At 33.3% G+C, this 21,783-nt stretch overlaps 2 protein-coding genes across 2 annotated transcripts in view; one reads left to right on the plus strand and one right to left on the minus strand.

The window, feature by feature from the left end:
* The window catches only part of SYCP1 (synaptonemal complex protein 1), a 109,781-nt gene that overhangs the window by 70,489 nt on the left and 17,509 nt on the right, over positions 1 to 21,783 (plus strand). The window contains exons 25-29 of the mRNA XM_038561854.1: positions 6,572 to 6,688; positions 7,105 to 7,215; positions 8,371 to 8,463; positions 8,972 to 9,046; positions 17,770 to 17,829. Of these exons, the coding sequence (XP_038417782.1) occupies positions 6,572 to 6,688; positions 7,105 to 7,215; positions 8,371 to 8,463; positions 8,972 to 9,046; positions 17,770 to 17,829 (456 nt within the window). The remainder of the gene's footprint in view (positions 1 to 6,571; positions 6,689 to 7,104; positions 7,216 to 8,370; positions 8,464 to 8,971; positions 9,047 to 17,769; positions 17,830 to 21,783) is intronic.
* On the minus strand, positions 19,136 to 19,550 carry LOC102155800 (60S ribosomal protein L36a-like). The gene has a single exon (XM_038561853.1). It carries the CDS (start codon positions 19,515 to 19,517, stop codon positions 19,197 to 19,199), a length of 321 nt encoding a protein of 106 aa, XP_038417781.1. The 5' UTR covers positions 19,518 to 19,550; the 3' UTR covers positions 19,136 to 19,196.

The raw sequence follows: 21,783 nt of genomic DNA on the forward strand, positions 1-21,783 counted from the left end.
TTGAGAGAGAGCCCAAGCAAGGGGAGGGGCAGTGGGAGAAAAGCAGACTTCCTGCTAAGCCAGGAGCCTGAGATCATTACCTGAGCCAAAGGCAGATGCTTAACTGACAGAGCCACCCATGTGCCCTTAAACTATCTTCTTAAGTGATATATTTGTCTATATTAAAAAAAAAATACTAAGGTTCCTATAAGTTGCTAGTGTGCTAGTAAGTAAACTTGGCAAAGTCACTGGATACAGTGTTGATTACCAAAAATCAATTGTATTTCTGTCTATTGACAACTACTAACTGAAAAATGAATTTTAAAACACAATATCACAGTGGCATCAAAATCCATATAATAGAGACAAGTTTAACAAAGTATGTTGAAGACTTATACACTAAGAAGTACTAACATTGATGAGACAAAGAAGACCTAACTAAGTAAAAATAAACATATTCATGTTCGTTGATTGGATGCCTTGGTATCTTAAAGATGTCAGATTTTCCCAAATTGATCTAGAGAGTCAGTCAATCCCCATTACAGCAAACTTATTTTTTTTTATATAGACCGTAACAAGCGGCTTATAAAATGTATATGAATGTGCAAAGGACCCAACGATTTTGAGGAAAAAAAATAAAGTCAGAGGATTTAGATTGCCTGATTTGAAGAGTTGCTGTAAAGCTACAGTAATCAAGATAGTGTATTATTATAGTTAAGATGTATTATTATAGTTAAGTTGTATTTCTAGTTCTATCTTAACTAGAAATACAACTAGAAATACACTAGTTGATATATAGTCTGTTGATTTTTCAACAGAGGTGACAAAAAATACAATGGGAGAAATGAAAGTCTTTTCAACAAATGTTTTATTTATTTTATTATTTAAAAAATATTTTTAAAAAAGATTTTATTTATTTATTTATTTATTTATTTATTTATTTATTTATTTATGAGAGACACAGAGAGAGAGAGAGAGAGAGAGAGAGAGGCAGAGACACAGGCAGAGGGAGAAGCAGGCTCCGTGCAGGGTGCCTGATGTGGGACTTGATCCTGGGACTCCAGGATCACGCCCTGGGCCGAAGGCAGACGCTAAACCATGGAGCCACCCAGGGATCCTTAAAAAGATTTTATTTATTCATAAGAGACAGAGAGAGAGAGAGAGGCAGAGACATAGGCAGAGGGAGAAGCAGGCTCCTTGAGGGGAACCTGATGCAGGACTCGATCCTGGGACTCCAGGATCATGACCTGAGCCAAAGGCAGACACTCAACCACTGAGCCACCCAGGTTCTCCTCAACAAATGTTTTAGAATAACTGGATATCCATATGGAGGGAAAAACCCTCCTACCTCAAACTAGAAACAAAAGTTAAATTCAAATGAGTTATAGACCTAAAAATAGTGAGCTCTAAAGCCTCTAGAAGAAAATATAGGAGAGTATCTTCATGCCTTGGAGGTCAGCAAAGATTTCTTAGGGTGCAGAAAGCAATATTAATAAAATTATGATAAATTAGACCATCAAAATCTGAAAGATCTGTATTTTCAAAGGTGTCATTAAGAAAATAGTCAAGATACAAAGAAGGTGCAAATACTGAGAAATACATTTATTTGACAAGTGACCTATATTGAAAATATATAAAGAACTCTTAAAACTCAACACTAAAAGGTAAATATTCCAATTCAAAATGAGCTAAAGACAACAACAAACAACTTGATTTAAAAAATTGCAAAGGTCTTGAATAGACATTTCCCTAAAGAAGATGTATAGGTGTCCAATAAGTACATGAAAAGATGCTCAACATCACTAATAATTAGGGATATGCAAATCAAAACTACAATAAGATGCCACCTCACATCCATTAGAATGGATACTATAAAAAAAAAGTGTTGGTGAAGTTGTAGATCATTTTGAGTTTTTGTATAATGGTGGGAATGTCAAATGGTACCACTGCCATGGAAAGTAGTCTGGTGATTACTCAACAAACTAAAAAGAGAATTAACCATATATCCAGTAATTCCACTTCTGGGTATATACCTAAAAGATTTAAAAGCAGAGTCTCAAAGAGATATGTGTACACCCATGTTCACAAGCAGCATTATTCACGACAGCCAAAAGGTAGAAGCAACTCAACATTTATTTATTGTCCATATATAATGGACAAACAAAATGTGGTATATATGTAGAGTGGAATATTATTCAGCCTGAAGAAGGAAATTATGATAGATGCTACAGCATGGATAAAATTTGAGGACAAAAGGACAAATTCTGTATTCTACTTATATGAGGTACCTAAGAGTAGCCAAATTTATAGGCTAGAGAATGGTGGTTGCCAAAGGCTATGGGGAGGGAGAAAGTGGAGTTGTTGTTTAATGAGTACTTAGGTCTAGTTTTATAAAATGAAAATAGTTCTGGAGTTGGTTCCATAACAATATAAACTAACTGTACAGTTAAAAAGGTTAAGATGGTAAATTGTATGTTATAGGTATTTTACCACAATAAAAAATAAAAATATTGGCAAGAGAATAGACATTTCACAAAGGAAATGTACAAGATTAATCAGCTCATGATAAAATGTTCAACACTATGGTTATAAGAAATGAAAAATAAAACCATAAGGGGATATTACTACACCCACAAGCAGAACCAGCTATATATTTTCAGGGGTCAGTGCAAATTTAAAGGTGGGGGCATCTAGCTCAAAAATCATCAAAAATTTCAAGATGACTATAACAGAGCAGGAAACTAAGCTCAGGGCACTGCCCACAGGAATGGCTGAAGTTAAAAAGACCATCAGCAGCAAATGCTAGTGAGGATACAGATTAACCAGAATATTCAAATTTTGTTATTAGGAGTATAAATAGTACAATTACTTTGAAAATACTTTGGTTGTTTCTTAAAAAACTAAGCATACATGATCCAGTGATTCTTTTCTTAGATATTTACTTAAGAGAAATGAAAATATGTTTACTAAAAGTATTGCACAAGATACTCATAGCAGCTTTATTTATAATTATAATAAACTAGAAAGAGTTCAGATATCCATTAACAGGAGACTAGATAAGCAAATTTGTTATATATTCATGCAGTGGAATATTATTACTCAGCAGTAAAGAAGACCTATTGACTCTACAGAAACATGGATGAATCTTAGAACATAGCAAAATAATCCACATGACAAGGGGATATGATTGGCATAATTCCATTTAAATGAAGTTTTAGAATAGACAAAGCCATTTATAGAGACAGAAAGCAGAATATTGGTTGCCTTTGAGAAATGGGGCTTAGACTGCAAAAGAGCATTAAGGGTACTTTCTGGGATGATGGAAATGATCTATGTTTTGATTGATGTTGTCATTACATGGCTGTAAAAACATTTGTCAAAGCTTACCATACTGTTACATTAAAAATAATTCTGTATTTTATTGCATATACATTATATCTTGATAAAGGTGAACTCATTCATGAAACCTCCAGGGCCTAGAGTTCTCTTTGTGGAAAGGTTTGTAATTTATCATACAATTTCATCAATAGTTGTAGTATTATTTAGTTATTATTTCTTCAATTTTGGTAAATAATATTTTTCTGGATTTTGCCGAGTTCATCTGTGTTTTCTATAAAATTGTCTGCAGCATCTATAGTTATGTTCTCTTTTCAATCCTGGTATTGGTTATTTGTGCCTTCTCTTGTTTATTCTTTTTTTAAGTTTTTATTTTAATTCCAATTGACATTCAGTGTAATATTAGTTTCAGGGTTACAATATAATGATTAAACAATTCCATGCAACAACTGGTGCTCATTACAACAAGGGTACTCCTTAACCCCCATCACCTATTTAACTCATCCACTCTGCACACCTTCTCTATAGTGACTATCAGTTTGTTCTTTATAGCTAAGAGTCTGTTTCTTGCTTTGTCTCTCTCTCTTTTTTCTTTGCTCTCATTTGTTTTGTATCTTAAATTCCACATATGAGTGAAATCATGAAGTATTTGTCTTTCTCTGATGGAATTATTTCACTTAGCATTATACCTTCTAGCTCCACGCATGTCATTGCAAATGGCAATATTTTGTTCTTTTTTATGGCTGAGTAATATTCTATTATGTGTATATAACCCTTCCAATTAGTGTTTTTTTATTGGTTGGGTACAATTTCTGGATCATAGGGTAGTTCTATTTTTAACTTTTTTGAGGAATCTCCATACTGTTTTCCAGAGTGGGTGCAGCAGTTTGCATTTCCACTACCAGTACAAGAAGGTTCCTTTTTTTCCACATCCTTGCCCAGACTTCTTGTTTCTTGTGTTTGATTTTAGCTATTCTGACAGGGTGTGAGGTGATATCTCATTGTAGTTTTGATTTGTACTTTCCCTGACAGTAAGTGATGATCAGCGTGTTTTCATGTGTCTCTTGACCACCTGTATGTCTTCTTTGGAGAAATGTCTCCTGTCTTCCACCCATTTTTCAATTGAATTATTTGTTTTCTGGTGTTGAGTTTGTAAGTTCTTTATATATTTTGGATACTAACCCTTCATTGGATATGTCATTTAGAAATATCTTTTCCCATTCTGTAGGCTGCTTCTTAGTTTTGTTGCTTGTTCCTTCACTGTGCAGAAGCTTTTTATTTTGATATAATTACAGCAGTTTATTTTTGCTTTTGTTTCCTTTGCCTCAGGAGACCTATCTAGAAAAAGTTGTGATAGCCAGTGTCTAAGAAATTAATGCCTTTGCTCTCTTCTAGCTTTTATATGGATGGTTTCAGGTCTCAAATTTAGGTTTTAATCCATTTTGAACTTATTTTTGCGTATAATATAAGAAAGTGGTCCAGTTTCATTCTTTTGCATGTTGCTTTCAACACTATTTGTTGAAGAGACCATCTTTTTCCCACTGGATATTCTTTCTTGCTTTGTTGAAGATTAATTGACCATGTAGTTGTGGATTTATTTCTGGATTTTCTATTCTGTTCCATTGATCTATATGTCTTTTTTTTTTTTTTGCCATTATCTTACTATTTTGATCACTACAGCTTTGTAGTATAACTTGAAGTCTGGAATTGTGATGCCTCCAGCTTTTCTTTTTCAAGGAACCTGTATAGTTGACTTACTATGAACATCATTATGCCAATATATTTGAAAAACTTAAAATGAAGTAGATTAACCAAAAAACAATCTTAAAAAGAAATAATTAGCCTGGCTATTAGTCTTATTACAGAAATTGAATCAGCAATTTAATATCTTTTAACAAAGCTACTTTAAACTCAAGTGAAAAAAAAAAACAAACTCAGGTAGTTTTAGATGGGAGTTGTATATGTAGTATATCTATAATTATACAATTATTAAGTGTGTTTATTAAAGTTGTTAGATATATGGCCATTACAGAGAAATATTACTAGTTGTACAAATTTTCAATTTGTAAAATTATTAGAAAATATAATTTACTATTAGAAAGTATAATTTTAGGGGGGCCTGGGTGGCTTAGTTGGTTAGATGTCTGGCTCTTTATCTCAGCTTAGGTCTTGATCCTCAGGGTCATAGGTTCAAGCTCCACACTGGGTGTGGAGCCTACCTAAAAAAAAATATATATATATATATATATATGTATATATATATAACTTAAAAAATATATGACTTATATGAAAATGCTGTTTTTTTCCAAATTGATCTACATATTCAATTAAAATTTCACCAATGATTTTTGTAGAAACTGACAAACTGGTTCTAAAATTTAAATGTGAGAGCAGTAGGCTAAGAATAACTAAGGCAGTTCTCAGAAGGAACAAGGGGGAGTAAATGTGCCCAACCAGGTATAAAGATTAATTGTGAAGCTAAAGTAATAAAGAGCATAGTACTGGCAGAGGGGTAATCAGATGAGTTTAACACAAGAGAGAATCTAGGAAGAGATCCATGCATAAGTGATAACTTGATATAATACAGGGGTGGGTAGTATTATAGATATGTAGTGCTGGAACATTTGACTCTTCATATATAAGCATGAAATTGTACCTCTATGCTACATACAAAAATGAATTGCTTAAGGATGTAAATGTTAAAGGCAGGGCTTCAAAATGTTTGAGCAAAATTACAGAGTATCTCCTGTAGTCTGGTGGTCAAGAAAGATTTCCTAAGCAGTGTAAGAAGTACAATCATGTTTCAAAATGTTGATAAACCCATATATGCTGTAATTAATAATTTTTGCTTATTTAGAAAACAGAGACAAACCTCATACTTTGGAGGAATATCCATTATACACATATAATGAACAAAATACTAGAATCCATAATTAAAGAATTTCTATAAGTCATTAGGATGAAACAACTAAATAGATAAGTGAAAGATCTGAATAGAAATTTTACAGAATGGAAAAAAATGAAGAATTAAACATAAAATTTTTAGGAAAATACAAATTAAATAACAAAACTTCAGGCAAGTACTTTTGACTGTTACTATCAACTATTGATGAGGCTGTGAAGCAGGCAAAGCTCCTAACACACTGTTGCTGGGACTTTAAATTGGTACGTGTACTTTGTATCTTGACTGAACGCAGAATATTTTCAAGAAATCCACATCATTAACTAATGTTCATGCTATTTTCTTTACTCAAAGGTCAGTAAATTAGAGTTAGAACTAGAAGATGCCAAACAAAAATTTAAAGAAATGACTGGCAGCCATCAAAAAGAAATTGAGGAAAAAAAGATGTCAGAAGAAAATCTTTTGCAAGAGGTAGGAAAAATTAAACATATTTGAAAATTTGTTATATTAAAGCTCTATATTTGTTTATTAGCAATTTAAGAGAAAAACAATTATTAATTTTAAAATTATAACTTAAAAGATTTAATAAATTTATATGAGACAGTTAACTAGTTTCTGAGGAAGCTTAAAAGTATCTTTGTTATTTTAAGTATTTGAGTATTGAGCAGTGTATTATTTTGAAAAGATAAATGCTTATTACAGTGTTATACTGTCATCTCACTTGATAGGACACCCTAAAATAAATCAAAATAGTAATGCATTTTTTACTTGGCTTTCCTAATTTCCTGGTATTTGATTTTTTGCACTTTATGTAAATAGTGTGTGTGGTCTTTACATTTAAGTTAAATTTGTTTTTTGTGCATTAATTTTAAGAAACTATTTTATAGGTTGAGAAAGCAAAAGCAGTAGCTGATGAAGCAGTAAAGTTACAGAAAGAAATTGATATACGATGTCAACATAAAATAGCTGAAATGGTAGCACTTATGGAAAAACATAAGGTAACGTGTGTATTTAATGAAGAACTATTAATTAGAACCATTTTATGCATAAAATGTTAAAATCAAGAAAGCATTCTGATTTGTCAGAAAATTATACAATGATGACTGATTACAGATAGAGAAATAGGAGATCAAGAATATCCTAAGTTCAGGTCTTAACCACACAAAGCTGAGTTTGGGTATATTCCTTCAGAATATCTCTTCTTGTCATCAGTGATGTTTAGAAGTAATTACTTTCCTTCTGAATTTTCCTAATAGTCTCTTAGAGCGCCTTTCACCTTATATTTATTTAAGTAGATCACCCGGAATATGTATCTGGTAGATACTTATACCCTCTATGTGTGCCTAACATATATTAGGCTAAATAAATTTTTATCAGTGGTATAAATAGATGAAAGTGGTATAAATAGATGTTTTTTGTGTTTGTGAGTATGCTTTATTTTTTGTTGTTTTAAAAGTAATCATTCTGTTAATGGAATTCAGCTTTATTCCCTTCAAGATCTGGAGAGAAGAGGTGGGATCTACCTACCTATTCATCTTTAAAATTGTTGGTGGGATATAACATAGTTATGAGGTAACAAATGAAGATTAAAAAGTATTTTAACAATAAAAATTAACAAAATTCATTAAAATACTAGGAATTCAGAGATTTAAATTGAATACTGTATTTGGTATGTCTCAATTCAGTCTAATCCTTGATACTCAAGTTGTTCCTCTTTTGGCCAGTGGGAGGCTCTTCAAACTAGCTGGCCGGTCCTTTTGACTTGACCCTAATAATCTCTGACAGCTTTTTTCCTTTTTATTATGACAAAATGTTCAAGACTCATCTTGTATTTCCTGCCCCAGATCTGAAATCAGTTACATTTCTAAGAGGTCTTGGTATTTCTAGCCTATTTTATAAATCATAAAATTCAGCATTTCCAATTAAAAAGACTTTTTGTTGTTCTTATGTTAGATTACTTTCAAGACTGTTTTCTATGTTTCATTGTTTATTATTTGAATAAAAAATGACTTGAAAAATTAGAAAAAGCTCAAATGTGTATATAACTGAATTCATTGACATTTTTTGCCAATATTAAATGCATAAGGATAACAGTATTATTAAACATAATCTGTGTTCTAATATACCTAAAATATTTTCTCTGTTTAATGTAGCACCAATATGATAAAATAGTTGAAGAAAGAGACTCAGAATTAGGACATTATAAAAGCAAGGAACAAGAACAGTCATCAATGAAAGCATCTTTGGTAAGATACAGAATGAAGAACAGTAAAAGCCAATTTTCATATCAGCATGGCTAGGGTAAAGAATAATATTAAATAAAATTTTTGAGCTGTGGAATCAAAGAATTTTAGATTTGAAAAATATAGGTTTTATAGGTAAATGGCTTTCCAGTTTTATTTTTTGAAATGGTAGAATAGACTCTTTTTTTCAAATGAATAAATACAAACTCCAGTTACAAATAAATTTGGAGCTCTGATAGAGATTGGGAGAGGAGGAATGGGATAGATTGGGAGAAGGTAAGGAAGATATATAGTGTTAAATATTTCTTTAGAGAAAACCATATGAAATTTGTCTAAATGAAATCTTTAGTCATGTTCAACTAGCAGTCTCCATATCAGTAGACCTCAAGTTTATATATTTTATGAGTGAATTCATTTTTCTGTAAAACTAAATATAAAGCATTTGTTAGCATTTTCACTGTTTTGAGAAATACAAGGATACACTTATACATTTCATGTTTTTTTTCTTTAGGAGTCTGAATTGTCTAATCTCAAAAGTGAACTTTTGTCTGTTAAGAAACAACTTGAAATAGAAAGAGAAGAAAAGGTAGATTTTGTGGCATTATAGTAAAGTAACTAATAACATTTAGGTGCAACTTTCTAGTTTTTTTTAATTAAATTTTTTAACTTAAGTATAACTGCAACTTTGTTTTTATAAGCACGTCATATTAGAAAATATATTTGGGTAACTAGGATTAAAACATATAGTTTTTACCCCATTAGCTTTTTTTCAGAAGGATACAGTATATTCCTTTGTTTAAATATTAAACACATAGAAATATATAAGCATACTCTAAGGGTAGAAGTGCTTTTAAATATAAGTACTTGGGAAAATCTCAAATGTTATAAAATACTTATATATTTAGATGTGTTTTTAAACTGTTCATCAGATTTTAGAAAAAATAATGCCTTATATTTGTATAGTGTTTTGCAATTTACAATATGAATTGACTTACTTTAAAATGACAAATACCATTTATTTTTTTACTTCTATTGGACAGGCACTGTGCTATCCTACTTACATCTAATTTAGTTCTTAGAACAATGCTAACAGCAATACTTATTATTTTCATTTTTACAGAGGTTAGGTTATTTATTCATGATCACATAATGAAAAAGTAGAATGGCTTAGAATTCAAATGTAGGTTTTGCATGATTCCAAAACCTTTTATCTTAATCCCTCAGCAACAGCCTAGGTAACATGCACTTTCAATTTCAAGACCCTGTCCATTTGTTCTGTTTCCTGTACTTAATTCCTTTCTTCCTTTATCCACTCTTAAACATCTGACACATGTTTCCTATTGCAAAGATGAGCTTACTATATCTACATATTCTCATAGCACTTTTTTATATTAAAATAGTTATGTCACTCTGTGCTTCCATTATGTTTCAAGCTCTTCAAAGGTAAGGATTGTGTCTTATTCTTATTTTCCCTTTATCTGAGCACAATATTTTGAAAATTTTTTGTTTTTAATGAATGTTGTTAAAGGAATAACTAAATAAATGGCTTCTCTTCACCTATAATGGTAACACATACTTACCTTTATACTACTGCTTTAGTAGAAGGCTTCATTGTCTCTAACTATTCTTATTAATGTTCTTTTTTTCCAAATGTTTTTGAGATTTATTGAGAGATAATTGATATACAGCCCTGTGCAAATTTATGTGGCATAATTTGACCTATATATATTGTGAAATGATTATCATATAGATTTAGTTAATATCCATCATTTCAATATAAGAAAAAAAGAAAAGAATGTTCTTTGCCTTATGATGAGAACATTTAGGATTTACTCTCTTAAATCTCAAACATACCATACAGCAGTGTTAACTATAGACATTGGGTTGTAAAATTACATCCTTAGTACTTATCTTATAACTTGAAGTTTGTAGCTTTGACCACTTTTCATCTAATTCCCCAACCCCTAAACCTCTGCCCCTGGTAACCACAAATCTGATCTCTTTTTCTATGAGTTTTTAAAATTTTAGATTCCACATATAAATAAGATTGTACAAGTGTTTGTCTTTCTCTGACTTAATTCATTTAGCATAATGCTCTCAGGGTCCATTTATGTCATTGGAAATGGCAGGATTTCCTTCTCTTATGGCTGAATAATATTGCATTGTGTGTGTATGTGTCTGTGTATCAATCACTCTTACCCATTAATCTATTGGTATCATTTAGGTTGTTTCTATATCTTGGCTATTGGAAATAATGCTGCAGTGAACGTGTGGGTGCAGATATCTCTTCAGCATAGTGTTTTTGTTTCTTTTGAGTATATTCCCAGAAATGGAATTGCTGAATCATATGGCAGTTTTATTATTAATTTTTTGAAGAACATTACACTGTTTTCTATAATGGCTGTACCAATTAAAATTCTACCAACAGTGCACAATGTTTTTCTTTTTGTATTGTTGTTTTAAGTTTTTATTTATATTCTAGTTAGTTATTGTATAGTGTAATATGGGTTTCAGGAGCAGAATTTAGTGATTCATCATTTATATATAACACCCAGTGCTCATCACATGTGCCCTTCTTTTTTTTTATTATTTTATTTTATTTTATTTTATTTTTATTTATTTATTTTTTCACATGTGCCCTTCTTAATACACACCACCCATTTAGCCCATACCCTAGCCCACCTCCTCTCCTACAACAACTACAACTAGTTTGTTCTCTGTAATTAAGAGTCTGTTTTATGGCCTGCCTCTTCTCCCCCCATGTCAATCTGTTTTATTTCCTAAATTCTGCATATGAGTGAAATCTAGGGTATTTGCTTTCTCCGACTGACTCATTTTGCTTAGCATAATACACTCTAGCTCCATTTACATCATTGCAAATGGCAAAATTTCACTCTTTTTTGATGGCTGAGTAATATTCCATTGTATAGGTATACTACATCTTCCTTATCCATTCCTCAGTTGATGGACATTAGGGCTGTTTCCATAATTTTGCTGTTGTTGACAATGCTGCTATAAATATCAGGGTGCATGTATCCCTTTGAATCTGTATTTTTGTTTCTTTGGATAAATACATAGTAGTGCAATTGCTGGATCATAGGGGTAGTTCTATTTTTAACTTTTTGAGGGACCTCCATATTGTTTTCCAGAGTGGCTGCACCAGTTTGCACTCCCATCAACAGGGTAAGAAAGTTTCCCTTTCTCTACATCCTCACCAACATCTGTGATTTCCTGTGTTAATTTTAGCCATTCTAGCAGGTGTGAGGTGAGAGCTCATTGTAGTTTTGATTTGTCTTTCCTTGACGATGAATGATGTTGAGCATCTTTTCATGTGTCTGTTAGCCATCTAGATGTCATCTTTGGAAAAAATATTTATTCATGTTGAGCATCTTTTCATGTGTCTGTTAGCCATCTAGATGTCGTCTTTGGAAAAAATATTTATTCATGTTTTCTGCCCATTTTTTAACAGAATTATTATTTTTTTTGGTGTTGAATTTGGTAAGGTCTTTATAGATTTTTGGATAGTAACTCTTTATTAGATATATCATTTGGAAATATCTTCTCCCATTCCATAGACTGCTTTTTAGTTTTGTTGTTTACTTCACTGTGCAGAAGCTTTATATCTCGATGAAATCCAAGTAGTTCACTTTTGCTTTTGTTTCTCTTGCCTCCAGCAATGTGTCTAGTAAGAAGTTGCTGTTGCTGAGGTCAAAGAGGTTGCTGCCTGTATTCTCCTCTAGGATTCTGATAGGTTCCTGTCTCACATTTAGGTCTTTAATCCATTTTGAATTTGTTTTTGTGATTGGTGTAAGAAAGTGGTCCAGTTTCATTCTTCTGCATGTGACTGTCCAGTTTTCCCAACGCTGCTTGTTGAAGAGATTGTCTTTTTTTTCCATTTGATATTCTTAACTGCTCTGTTGAAGATTAGTTGACCTTAGGGTTGAGGGGTCCATTCTTGGATTCTTCCATTGATCTATGTGTCTGTTTTTGTGTTAGTACGATACTGTTTTGATGAATACAGCTTTTTAATATAGCTTGAAGTCTGAAATAGTGGTACCTCCAGCTTTTTTTTCTTTTTCAAGATTGCTCTGGCTGTTGGGGTCTTTTCTGTTTCCATACAAGTTTTAGAATAGTTTATTCTAGAATTATAGAAAATTCATGCCATTTTGCTGATGTCACTCTTCCCTTTTTCCTAATGAAAGCATTTAGCACTATAGATTTTTTCTCTCTCTACTGCTTTAGCTACATTCCACATGCATTTGGTATGTTGTGGTTTTGTTTTCATTCAGTCCTATATAATTTTAGATTTTTTTGTGACTTTTTTGACCCATAGGTTATTTAAAAGTATGTTTAAAAATTTTCATGTATTCTAAGATTTTCTTGTAAACTTTCTGTTACTGATTTTTAGTTTGATTCAGAGAACACAATCTGTATGATTTTTGTATTAGCCTGCTTGGGTTACTGTAACAAAAGACTTAAGGCAGAGACTTAGGCAGAGAGGGAAGGAGGCTCCCTGCAGGGAGTCCGATGAGGGACTCCATTCCCAGACCCGGGATCATGCCCTGAGCCAAAGCCGGATGCTCAACCGCTGAGCCACCCAGGCGTTCCAAATTGCTGGTTAATATAATATATCTATGCTTAGCATTTTAAGGTACTGCCCAACTTTTCCAAGCCAGTTTTTCCATTTTGGGTTCCCACTATCAACACATGAAAGTCCCAATTTTTCCACATCCTCGGAAACACTTTTTGGATTATAATCATCCTATTGAGTATGACATGGTATATCATCATTGTTTTGATTTATATTTCTTTAATGGCTAGTGATGTTGATCATCCTTTCATGTGCTGTTGGCCATTTGTAAATCTTTTTTGGAGAAATGTATATTCAGATGCTTGGCCTATTAAAAAATTTGGTTCTGTGTTTTTTTAGTTTTGAATTTTAAGAATTCTTTATATATTCTAGATATCAGTCCCTTATCTGATATAAGATTTGCAAGGGCTTTCTTCCATTCTGTAGATTATCTTTTTATTTGTTGATGGTATTATTTGTAGCACAGAACCTTTAATTCTGATGAAGTTCAGTTTATCTAGATGCCCTTTACCAAATTGGGGAAATTTCTAATTTATTGAATGTTTTTATCATAGAAGGGTGCTGGGTTTTGTGTTTTTTCTGCCTTTTTTGTGTATATTGAGATGATCATGTGGTTTTTGTATCAATACAAAGTATTACATTAATTGATTTTCAGATGTTAAACCAATCTTACATTCGTGGGAGAAATCCTATTTGTTCATGATGTTTAATCTTTATATTCCATCAGATTCAGTTCATTGCTATTTTGTTGAGGATTTTTTGCATCCCTATTCATAAAGAGATATTGGTCTGTAGTTTTCTTGTGATGTTTTGTCCTTAGGCTTCAGATTTTTTTCACCAACTCAGTGTAAAGCTCTAGAGCCTATATATCTATCTGAAAGGGTAAGTTGTGGTATTTCTTTTTCTTAAAATTGAAGTATCATTGATACACAATGTTAAGTTAGTTTCAGGAGTATAACAGAGAGATTCAGACAACTCTATATGTTATACTATGTTTACCCCAAGTGTAGTTACCATCTGTCATCATCCAGTGCTATTACAATATCACTGACTCTATTTTATATGCTGTATCTTTCATCCCTGTGACTTAGTCATTCCAGTAGAAGCTGGTATGTCCTATTCTCCAGCACCCATTTTGCCAGCCCCCACCCACCTCCTCTCAGGCAACCATCAATTTGTTCTTTGTATTTATGAGTCTGTTTCTGCTTTGTCTGTTCAGTTGTTTTTTAGATTCCACATATAAGTGAAATCATATGGTATATGTCTTTGACTTATTAAGCAAAATACTCTCTAGGTCTCTTCATGTTGCAAATGGCAAGAGCTCGTTCTTTTTCATGGCTGAGTAATATTTCATGTGTGTGTGTATACATATACATATATACATATGGTTATTTGCTTTTTGCCATTTTACCAATCTATCTTCAAGATGTATTTCTTTAGCCTGTTTTATGAGGGAAAAGATAAGAATACTATGGTTTGATATATTCTACTTACAGGGTGATGAGAGGGAACCATGGAAAAGTACACAATTCATGTGTTTTTTCAATGAATCTCTTCTTTTTTTGTGTTTTCTGCTCTTTCATAGGGATCTTTTATTTCTTTTTTTTTTTTTGAAGCTTGTCTTTTGGCTTTATTGCTAGTGTGTTCTATTTATTGGCAAGGATAATGTGCTTTCTTTGTCTAGACAGAGAGACCAAGGTGAAAAAGTTTAGTTATTTTTCCCAAAACTTTCACTCTCTGTGCATTTTCTTGGCCTCCTTTTTTAATAGACTACTTATATATCCCCTCAGATACTTCTTATCAATTCAAGTATATTATTGACAGTTATTCTCATTATTGTATGTGTCCACTTTCACCAATATTATGCAAATGATGATTAGATTAAGAGTTATATTGATTAGAGCCAAATTAGCACAAGTATACTCTGTGGCTGTCATGCTGAGCCTCACTAGAATCCCAAATTATGGCATAAGGTTGTGTGTTTTTATTGTTGAATTTGTTTTTGAAGTTCTTAATTACTCCTTTCCCTTGTTGGCCAGTTGTATATCTTGTTTAGAGAATTGTCTATTCAAAGTTTCTATTCTGTTGCCCATTGTTTAGTTGTTTTTTATTGTTGACTTATAGGAGTTCCTTATGTATTCTAGATATTAACTCCCTATTGATATATAATTGAATCATGTTTTTGTCATATTATTTTACATTACATATTAGTATTTTCCTTTTCTCTAAATTGTGTGTATCTGGTTGATTTAAAAGGTGTGTGTAGGGATCCCTGGGTGGCGCAGCGGTTTGGCGCCTGCCTTTGGCCCAGGGCGTGATCCTGGAGACCCAGGATCGAGTCCCACATCGGGCTCCTGGTGCATGGAGCCTGCTTCTCCCTCTGCCTGTGTCTCTGCCTCTCTCTCTCTCTGTATGACTATCATAAATAAATAAATAAATAAATAAATAAATAAAGGTGTGTGTAGTATTTTGAATTATTTTACTGATAACCTTTATATTTTTAAGCATTATATCTAACACTTTCTCCTACTGCCTCTTCCTCTACATATACGATTTTTATATATATTTGGTTAATTTATGTTTTCAAGATTAATAAAAATATATATTTGTTCTGTAACCATGATTCTGGTATTTGTTTAATTTGAACTTTATGTTTACATATATTCAGTTCATCTTTTATGTGAAACTTTTTTCTTAGTTCTCAATTTTGATCCTAGTTAATACACAATCCCTATTTTGACCTATGTTACTTGCCCATCAGTATGACAAAACTGTTACTGGATAACAGTCAATTTAATTTTCCAATTAAGTTGGTTTTGTGGGACTGTGATAAATCACTTTCTCTACATCTTTCATGATTCAATGGACCTGAATCTCTACCTAGGTAAGATGTGGCATTTGATACATTTGTTTACATTCTTGAAATGGAAGAAGGTTTCAGAGTCTTCTAGTTGGTCCTCCTAAACTTAAAAACTTCATTCTGAAACAAACAAACAAACAAACAAACAAACAAACAAACAAACAAACTTCATTCTGTGGTGAGAACCAATATAGGGATTATGGCATTACTGAGTTTATTCAGACTTTGTATTTAGGATCTAAAGAAATGACCACAGATTAGGTCAGTGGTTCCATGGGCTCATTATGAGGTAGACTTGGATTAAATGCCATTTATCACCTGACCCCAATACACTTACACGTGAACTAATGAAAAAATAGCAACATTTTAGGTTATAATAATTGGTGCTAGTTAATAGTCAATGTCCAGTTACACATAAGTTTTAGTATCTTGGTGCACAAGACAGTAGAAAGGATACAGTATATATTTGTGATACTATTGCAAAATCCTTCTATAAGAGTTACTAGGCTTTCTTTTAATTTGAGGGGTTCTAGGTTTATAAATTTATTGAGGTCTGAAATTTGGGTACAGGGCTATCATTCTTTTATTTCTGTGGCTGAAGTCAATCATCTATTTGATGCCATATTATAGGCATATTTGAGTTATTCAGATTAAATAGGGACCATAGTAGACTGCCTATCTCTTTGGTCTTAGGGAACTCATGATTAGTTAGCCACTACCAAAGATATTTGTTTGTGTATGAGCTAATAATTCACACCTTGGAAACATATGTTGTATTAGAACAGATTGTAAGGTCTCCAGACTAGCAAATGTGTCCAGAATCTAGAGAGAAAATGTAATCATAGAAGGTGCTTTTCTCTCTTCTGTCCTCTAAAAGCCTCTGGAAGGTCCTCTGAGAGGCAGTGCAATTTTGCTAGTTTAGAGGATATAATTTATCCTAAAAGACAGCGTTCTAGCCCCTTATTGTAGACCCCAGTTGTCACTGTAACTGAAGATCAACTATTGTTCATTGATAGGGTACATAATAAGAATAGTGACTATTGTTACATTAGCTTACTACCAGCTTCATGGTGAAGTGAGTTCTCCAGTTAGGAGCAACACTCTGGGAGAGATAATATGGTATATACAAAGCATTCAGTGAGGTTGATATTGGCATAGGCATCATGGGTAGGCAAGGCAAGTTTGCTTAAAATTCTGTGTTGGAACTTTATCTTCTCTGAGTCCTTTAAGGCTTCCTGGGGCTGTAACAATTCTCTTCTCTGGGTGACTATCATATTAAAGGCATAGTACATATTCTTTTTTGTAGGTCAGGGTTAATTTTTCTTTTTCCTCTACTGAATATACACACACCCTAATCTCTAGCAAAAATGATGTATTGTTTCCTAAGTATTTTGTACTTTCTTGTACTTCCTCCCCCATCCTTGTTTATCTCATGTTAAAAATTCATTATTCAAGGTTCAACTGAAATGTGCCCTTCCTCAATGCACATAAAAAATTGAATTCTGTCTCTAAAGGCCCATAATACTTTGGATCTCTTAATAGCTCTTCACAATTAGTTACTTAAGTGTATTCCTTAGTTTATAATCTGATCATTTTACAAATGAGAAAGTTGATTCAGAGTGTTAAAAGACTTACCCAAGATTCCATAGATACATACTGGATAGATAAGAATTTTTAAAAAAGGTAATTAAAAGTAATAACAAGCTCTGTAGAAAGAAACTAATTTATTTTTCTTGTTTTGTTTTCATTATAAGATTTTAGAGTTTATTCTTTGTTAGTAATTCTTAGAAGTATTTTGATAATAGCATTAGTTTTTGATAATAATAGTGACTTCATTGTGTGTACTCATTTTTAATAGGAAAAACTCAAAAGAGAGGCAAAAGAAAACATAGTTATTACTCTTGAAAAAAAAGACAAGGTAAGAGTTTTATATAATTCTCCTGATTTTTCTTAGTAAGTCAACTTGTTTTCTAACATCTACTTGGAAAAATTTTTGTTCATAAATAGGTAAGGAACATCTAATATTCATTTCAAATATAGAATGTGTTCAGATTATGAAAATAGGTGTCACATTTTGTATGGAGTTGTTTTGATTCAGTATAATTTTAGTAAAATACACCCATTATTTATTTCTGTTTTCAAGTAGATTAGTAAATGCCACAACTGTTTATCTGAAGTCCTAGATACATAAATTACAAATGATGAGGAAATAATAAAAACATTTTAAATAGGCCTTTATTTGCTATACTTTATTCCAATGATATTGAAGTATCATAAGCCTTATATATAATAATTAATAGTTTTATCAAACATTTCTGATTTGGACAAGTTATTTCTTTCGGCCTCAGCTTGTTCATATATAAATGACTAATTAATAGTATCTGTTTTTTAAAGTTGTTAAAAGGACTAAGTGAGATAATATTTTTAAGGCATTGATAAATAAACAGTGCTTGGCATGTAGGAAATGCCATATAAGCATTCTAAAAAATAGAATGATGAGCACTGAGTAATGCATAGAATTGTTGAATCATTATATTACACTTGAAACAAATATAATAGTATATGTTAATTATGCTTCAATGTAAAAAAATCGTAAATATTCTATATACAGACATACCTTAATCTTGTGGGTTCAGTTCCAGACCAATGCAGTGAAGTGAGTATCACAATAAATAAAGCAAGTCAAATGAGTTTTTGGTTTCCCAGTGCAAATAAAAGTTATATGCACACTGTATGTTGAGTGTGCAATAGAATTATGTCTAAAAAACAATGTTCATACCTTAATTTAAAAATACTGTATTACTTAAAAATGCTAACCATCATGTGAGCTTTCAATAAGTTGTAATCTTTTTGCTGGTAGAGGATCTTGTCTTGATATTAATGGCTGTTGACTGATCAGGGCTGATGGTTGCTGAAAGTTGGGATGACCATGGCAATTTTGTAAAATAAGACAACAGTGAAGGTTGCTTCATTGACTCTTCCTTTTATGAATGATTTCTCTTTACCATAGGATTACTGTTTGATAGCATTTTACCCACAGGAGAACTTCTTTCAAAATCAGAGTCAATCCTCTCATATGCTGTTGCTGATTTATCAGTGAAGTTTACATAATATTCTAAATCCTTTGTTGTCATTTTAACAATCTTCACAGCATGTTCACCAGGAGTAGATTTTATCTCAAGAAACCACTTCTTTTTGCTGATCTATAAGAAGCAACTCCTCACTTTTTTTTTTTTTTTGAACATAGCATCAAGATTTTATTGTCTTCATAACAAAATATGAAGTTTAGAACTGGATCACTTGGCCTTTTCTCTTCTTACCTCCTCCCAGTTCAAAATGCTTGCATCTCTTAATAGCCAGCATTCTCTTCGATCTGCAGTTGGGCTCAACACATTCAAGCCTCAGCACAATCTTCTTTGTAGTTTTAGCCTTTTTCCGGAAGATCGGCTTAGTCTGCCCACCATAGCCACTCTGCTTCCGGTCATAACGCCGCTTTCCCTGGGTGTAAAGAGAATCTTTGCCTTTCTTGTACTGTGTCACTTTGTGGGGTTGGTGCTTACCACACTTCTTGCAGAAAGTCCGGCGGGTTTTAGGAACATTCACCATCTTTGCGAGAGCGCTATCGGCACGGAAAGCAACTCCTCACTTTTTGAAGTAATCATGAGATTGCAACCATTAAGTCACGTTGTCAGGCTCCATTTTTAATTCTAGTTTCCTTGCTGTTTCCACCACATCTGCAGTTATTTTTGCCAGGAAAGTCTTGAACCCCTTATAGTCATCCATGAGGGTTGGAATCAACTTCTTTTGAATTCCTGTTAATAATTGATATTTGACCTCTTCCTATGAATCACAAATATGCTTTTTTAAAAAAAGATTTTATTTATTTATTCATGAGAGATACACAGAGAGAGGCAGAGACATAGGCAGAGGGAGAAGCAGACTCTCCCCAAGGAGCCCGATTTGGGACTTGATCTCAGACCCTGGGATCACACCCTGAGTCAAAGGCAGATGCTCAACCACTGAGCCACCCAGGCATCCCAAATCACAAACATTCTTTTTTTTTTTTTTAAAGATTTTATTTATTTATTCATGAGAGACAGAGAGAGAGAGAGAGAGAGAGGCAGAGACACAGGCAGAGGGAGAAGCAGGCTCCATGCAGGGAGCCTGACATGGGACTCGATCCCAGGTCTCCAGGATCACACACTGAGCTGAAGGCGGCGCTAAACTGCTGAGCCACCTGGGCTGCCCCACCAATATTCTTAATAGCATCTAGAATGGTGCCTTCTTTCCAGAAAGTTTTCTTTTTTTTTTTTAAGATTTTATTTATTTATTCATGAGAGACACACAGATAGAGGCAGACGCATACGCAGAGGGAGAATCAGGTGCCCCGCAGAGAAGCCCAATGAGGGACTCAATCCCAGGACTCCAAGATCACTACCTAAGCCAAAGGCAGATGTTCAACCACTTAGCCACCCAGGTCCCCTCAGAAGGTTTTCAACTTACTTTTCCCAGATCCATCAGTAGAATCACTATCTATGGCACCTATAGTTTTACAAAATGTATTTCTTAAATAATAAGACTTGAAAGTCGGAATGACTCTTTGATGCATGGGCTTCAGAATGATGTTGTATTAGCAGGTATCACAGCGTTTATCTTGTGCATCTCCATCAGAGCTCTTGGGTAAGTAGGTCCATTATCAATGAGCAATAATATTTTGAAAGGAATCTTTTTGTCCAAGCAGTAGGTCTTAACAGTGGGGTTAAAATATTTAGTAAACCATGTTGTAATTAGATATACTGTCATCCAGGCTTGGTTGTTGTTCTATTTATAGAGCATAGGCAAGTAGATTTGGCATAATTCTTAAAGAGCCCTAGGATTTTCAGAAGGGTTAATGAGCACTGGCTTCAACTTAAAGTCACCAGCTGCATTAGTCTTTAACAAGGGAGTCAGCCCGTCCTTTGAAACTTTGAAGGCAGGCATTGACTTATGCTCCCTAGCTATGAAAGTCCTAGATGACATCTTCTTCCAATATTTGGCTATTTTGTCTACATTGAAACTCTTTTTTTAGTATTGACCTCTTCAGTACTTAATTAGCTAGGTCTTCTGGATAACTTGTTGGAGTTTCTACATTAGCACTTGCTGCTCACTGTGCACTTTTTTAAAAAAGAGAATTATGTATTAGAGAGCAAGTGAGTGAGAGAACATAAGTGGGGTGGGGGCAAAGGGAGAGGGAGAAACAGACATCCTGCTGAGCAGGGAGCCCAATGCAGGGCTTGATAGCAGGATCCTGGAATCATGACTTGAGCCAAAGGCAGATGCTTAATTGACTGAGCCACCTAGGCACCCCTCACCTTCACTTTTATCTTATGGAAATGTCTTCTTTCCTTAAATCTCATGAGCCAACCTCTGCTAGCTTCAGACTTTTCTTCTGCAACTTTCTCATCTCTCTCAGCCTTCCTAGAATTGAAGAGAGTTAGGGCCTTGCTCTGGGTTAGGTTTTGGCTTAAAGTAATGTTGTAACTGGTTTGATTTATCCAGACCACTGCAACTTTCTCCATATCAGTATAGGCTGTTTCACTTTCTTATCGTTCGTGTGCTCCCTGAAAATAGTACTTTTAGCATCCTTCAAGAACTTTTCCTTTCCATTCACAACTTGGCTAAGTGGTTGGTGCAAGAGGCCTAGCTTTTGGCCATGTCTCAGCTCTCAACATTCCTTCCTCTCTCTAGCTGAATCATTTCTAGCTTTTGATTTAAAGTGAGAGATGGATAACTCTTTTTCTCTTACGAGTGCATGAAGATTGGCCTAATTTCAGTTTTGTTGTGCCTCAGAGAATAGGGAGGCTTAAAGACAGGGAGAGAGATGGGGAATGGT

Source organism: Canis lupus, chromosome 17 (genome assembly GCF_011100685.1).
Source record: "Canis lupus familiaris isolate Mischka breed German Shepherd chromosome 17, alternate assembly UU_Cfam_GSD_1.0, whole genome shotgun sequence".
Classification (NCBI taxonomy): Eukaryota; Metazoa; Chordata; class Mammalia; order Carnivora; family Canidae; genus Canis; species Canis lupus.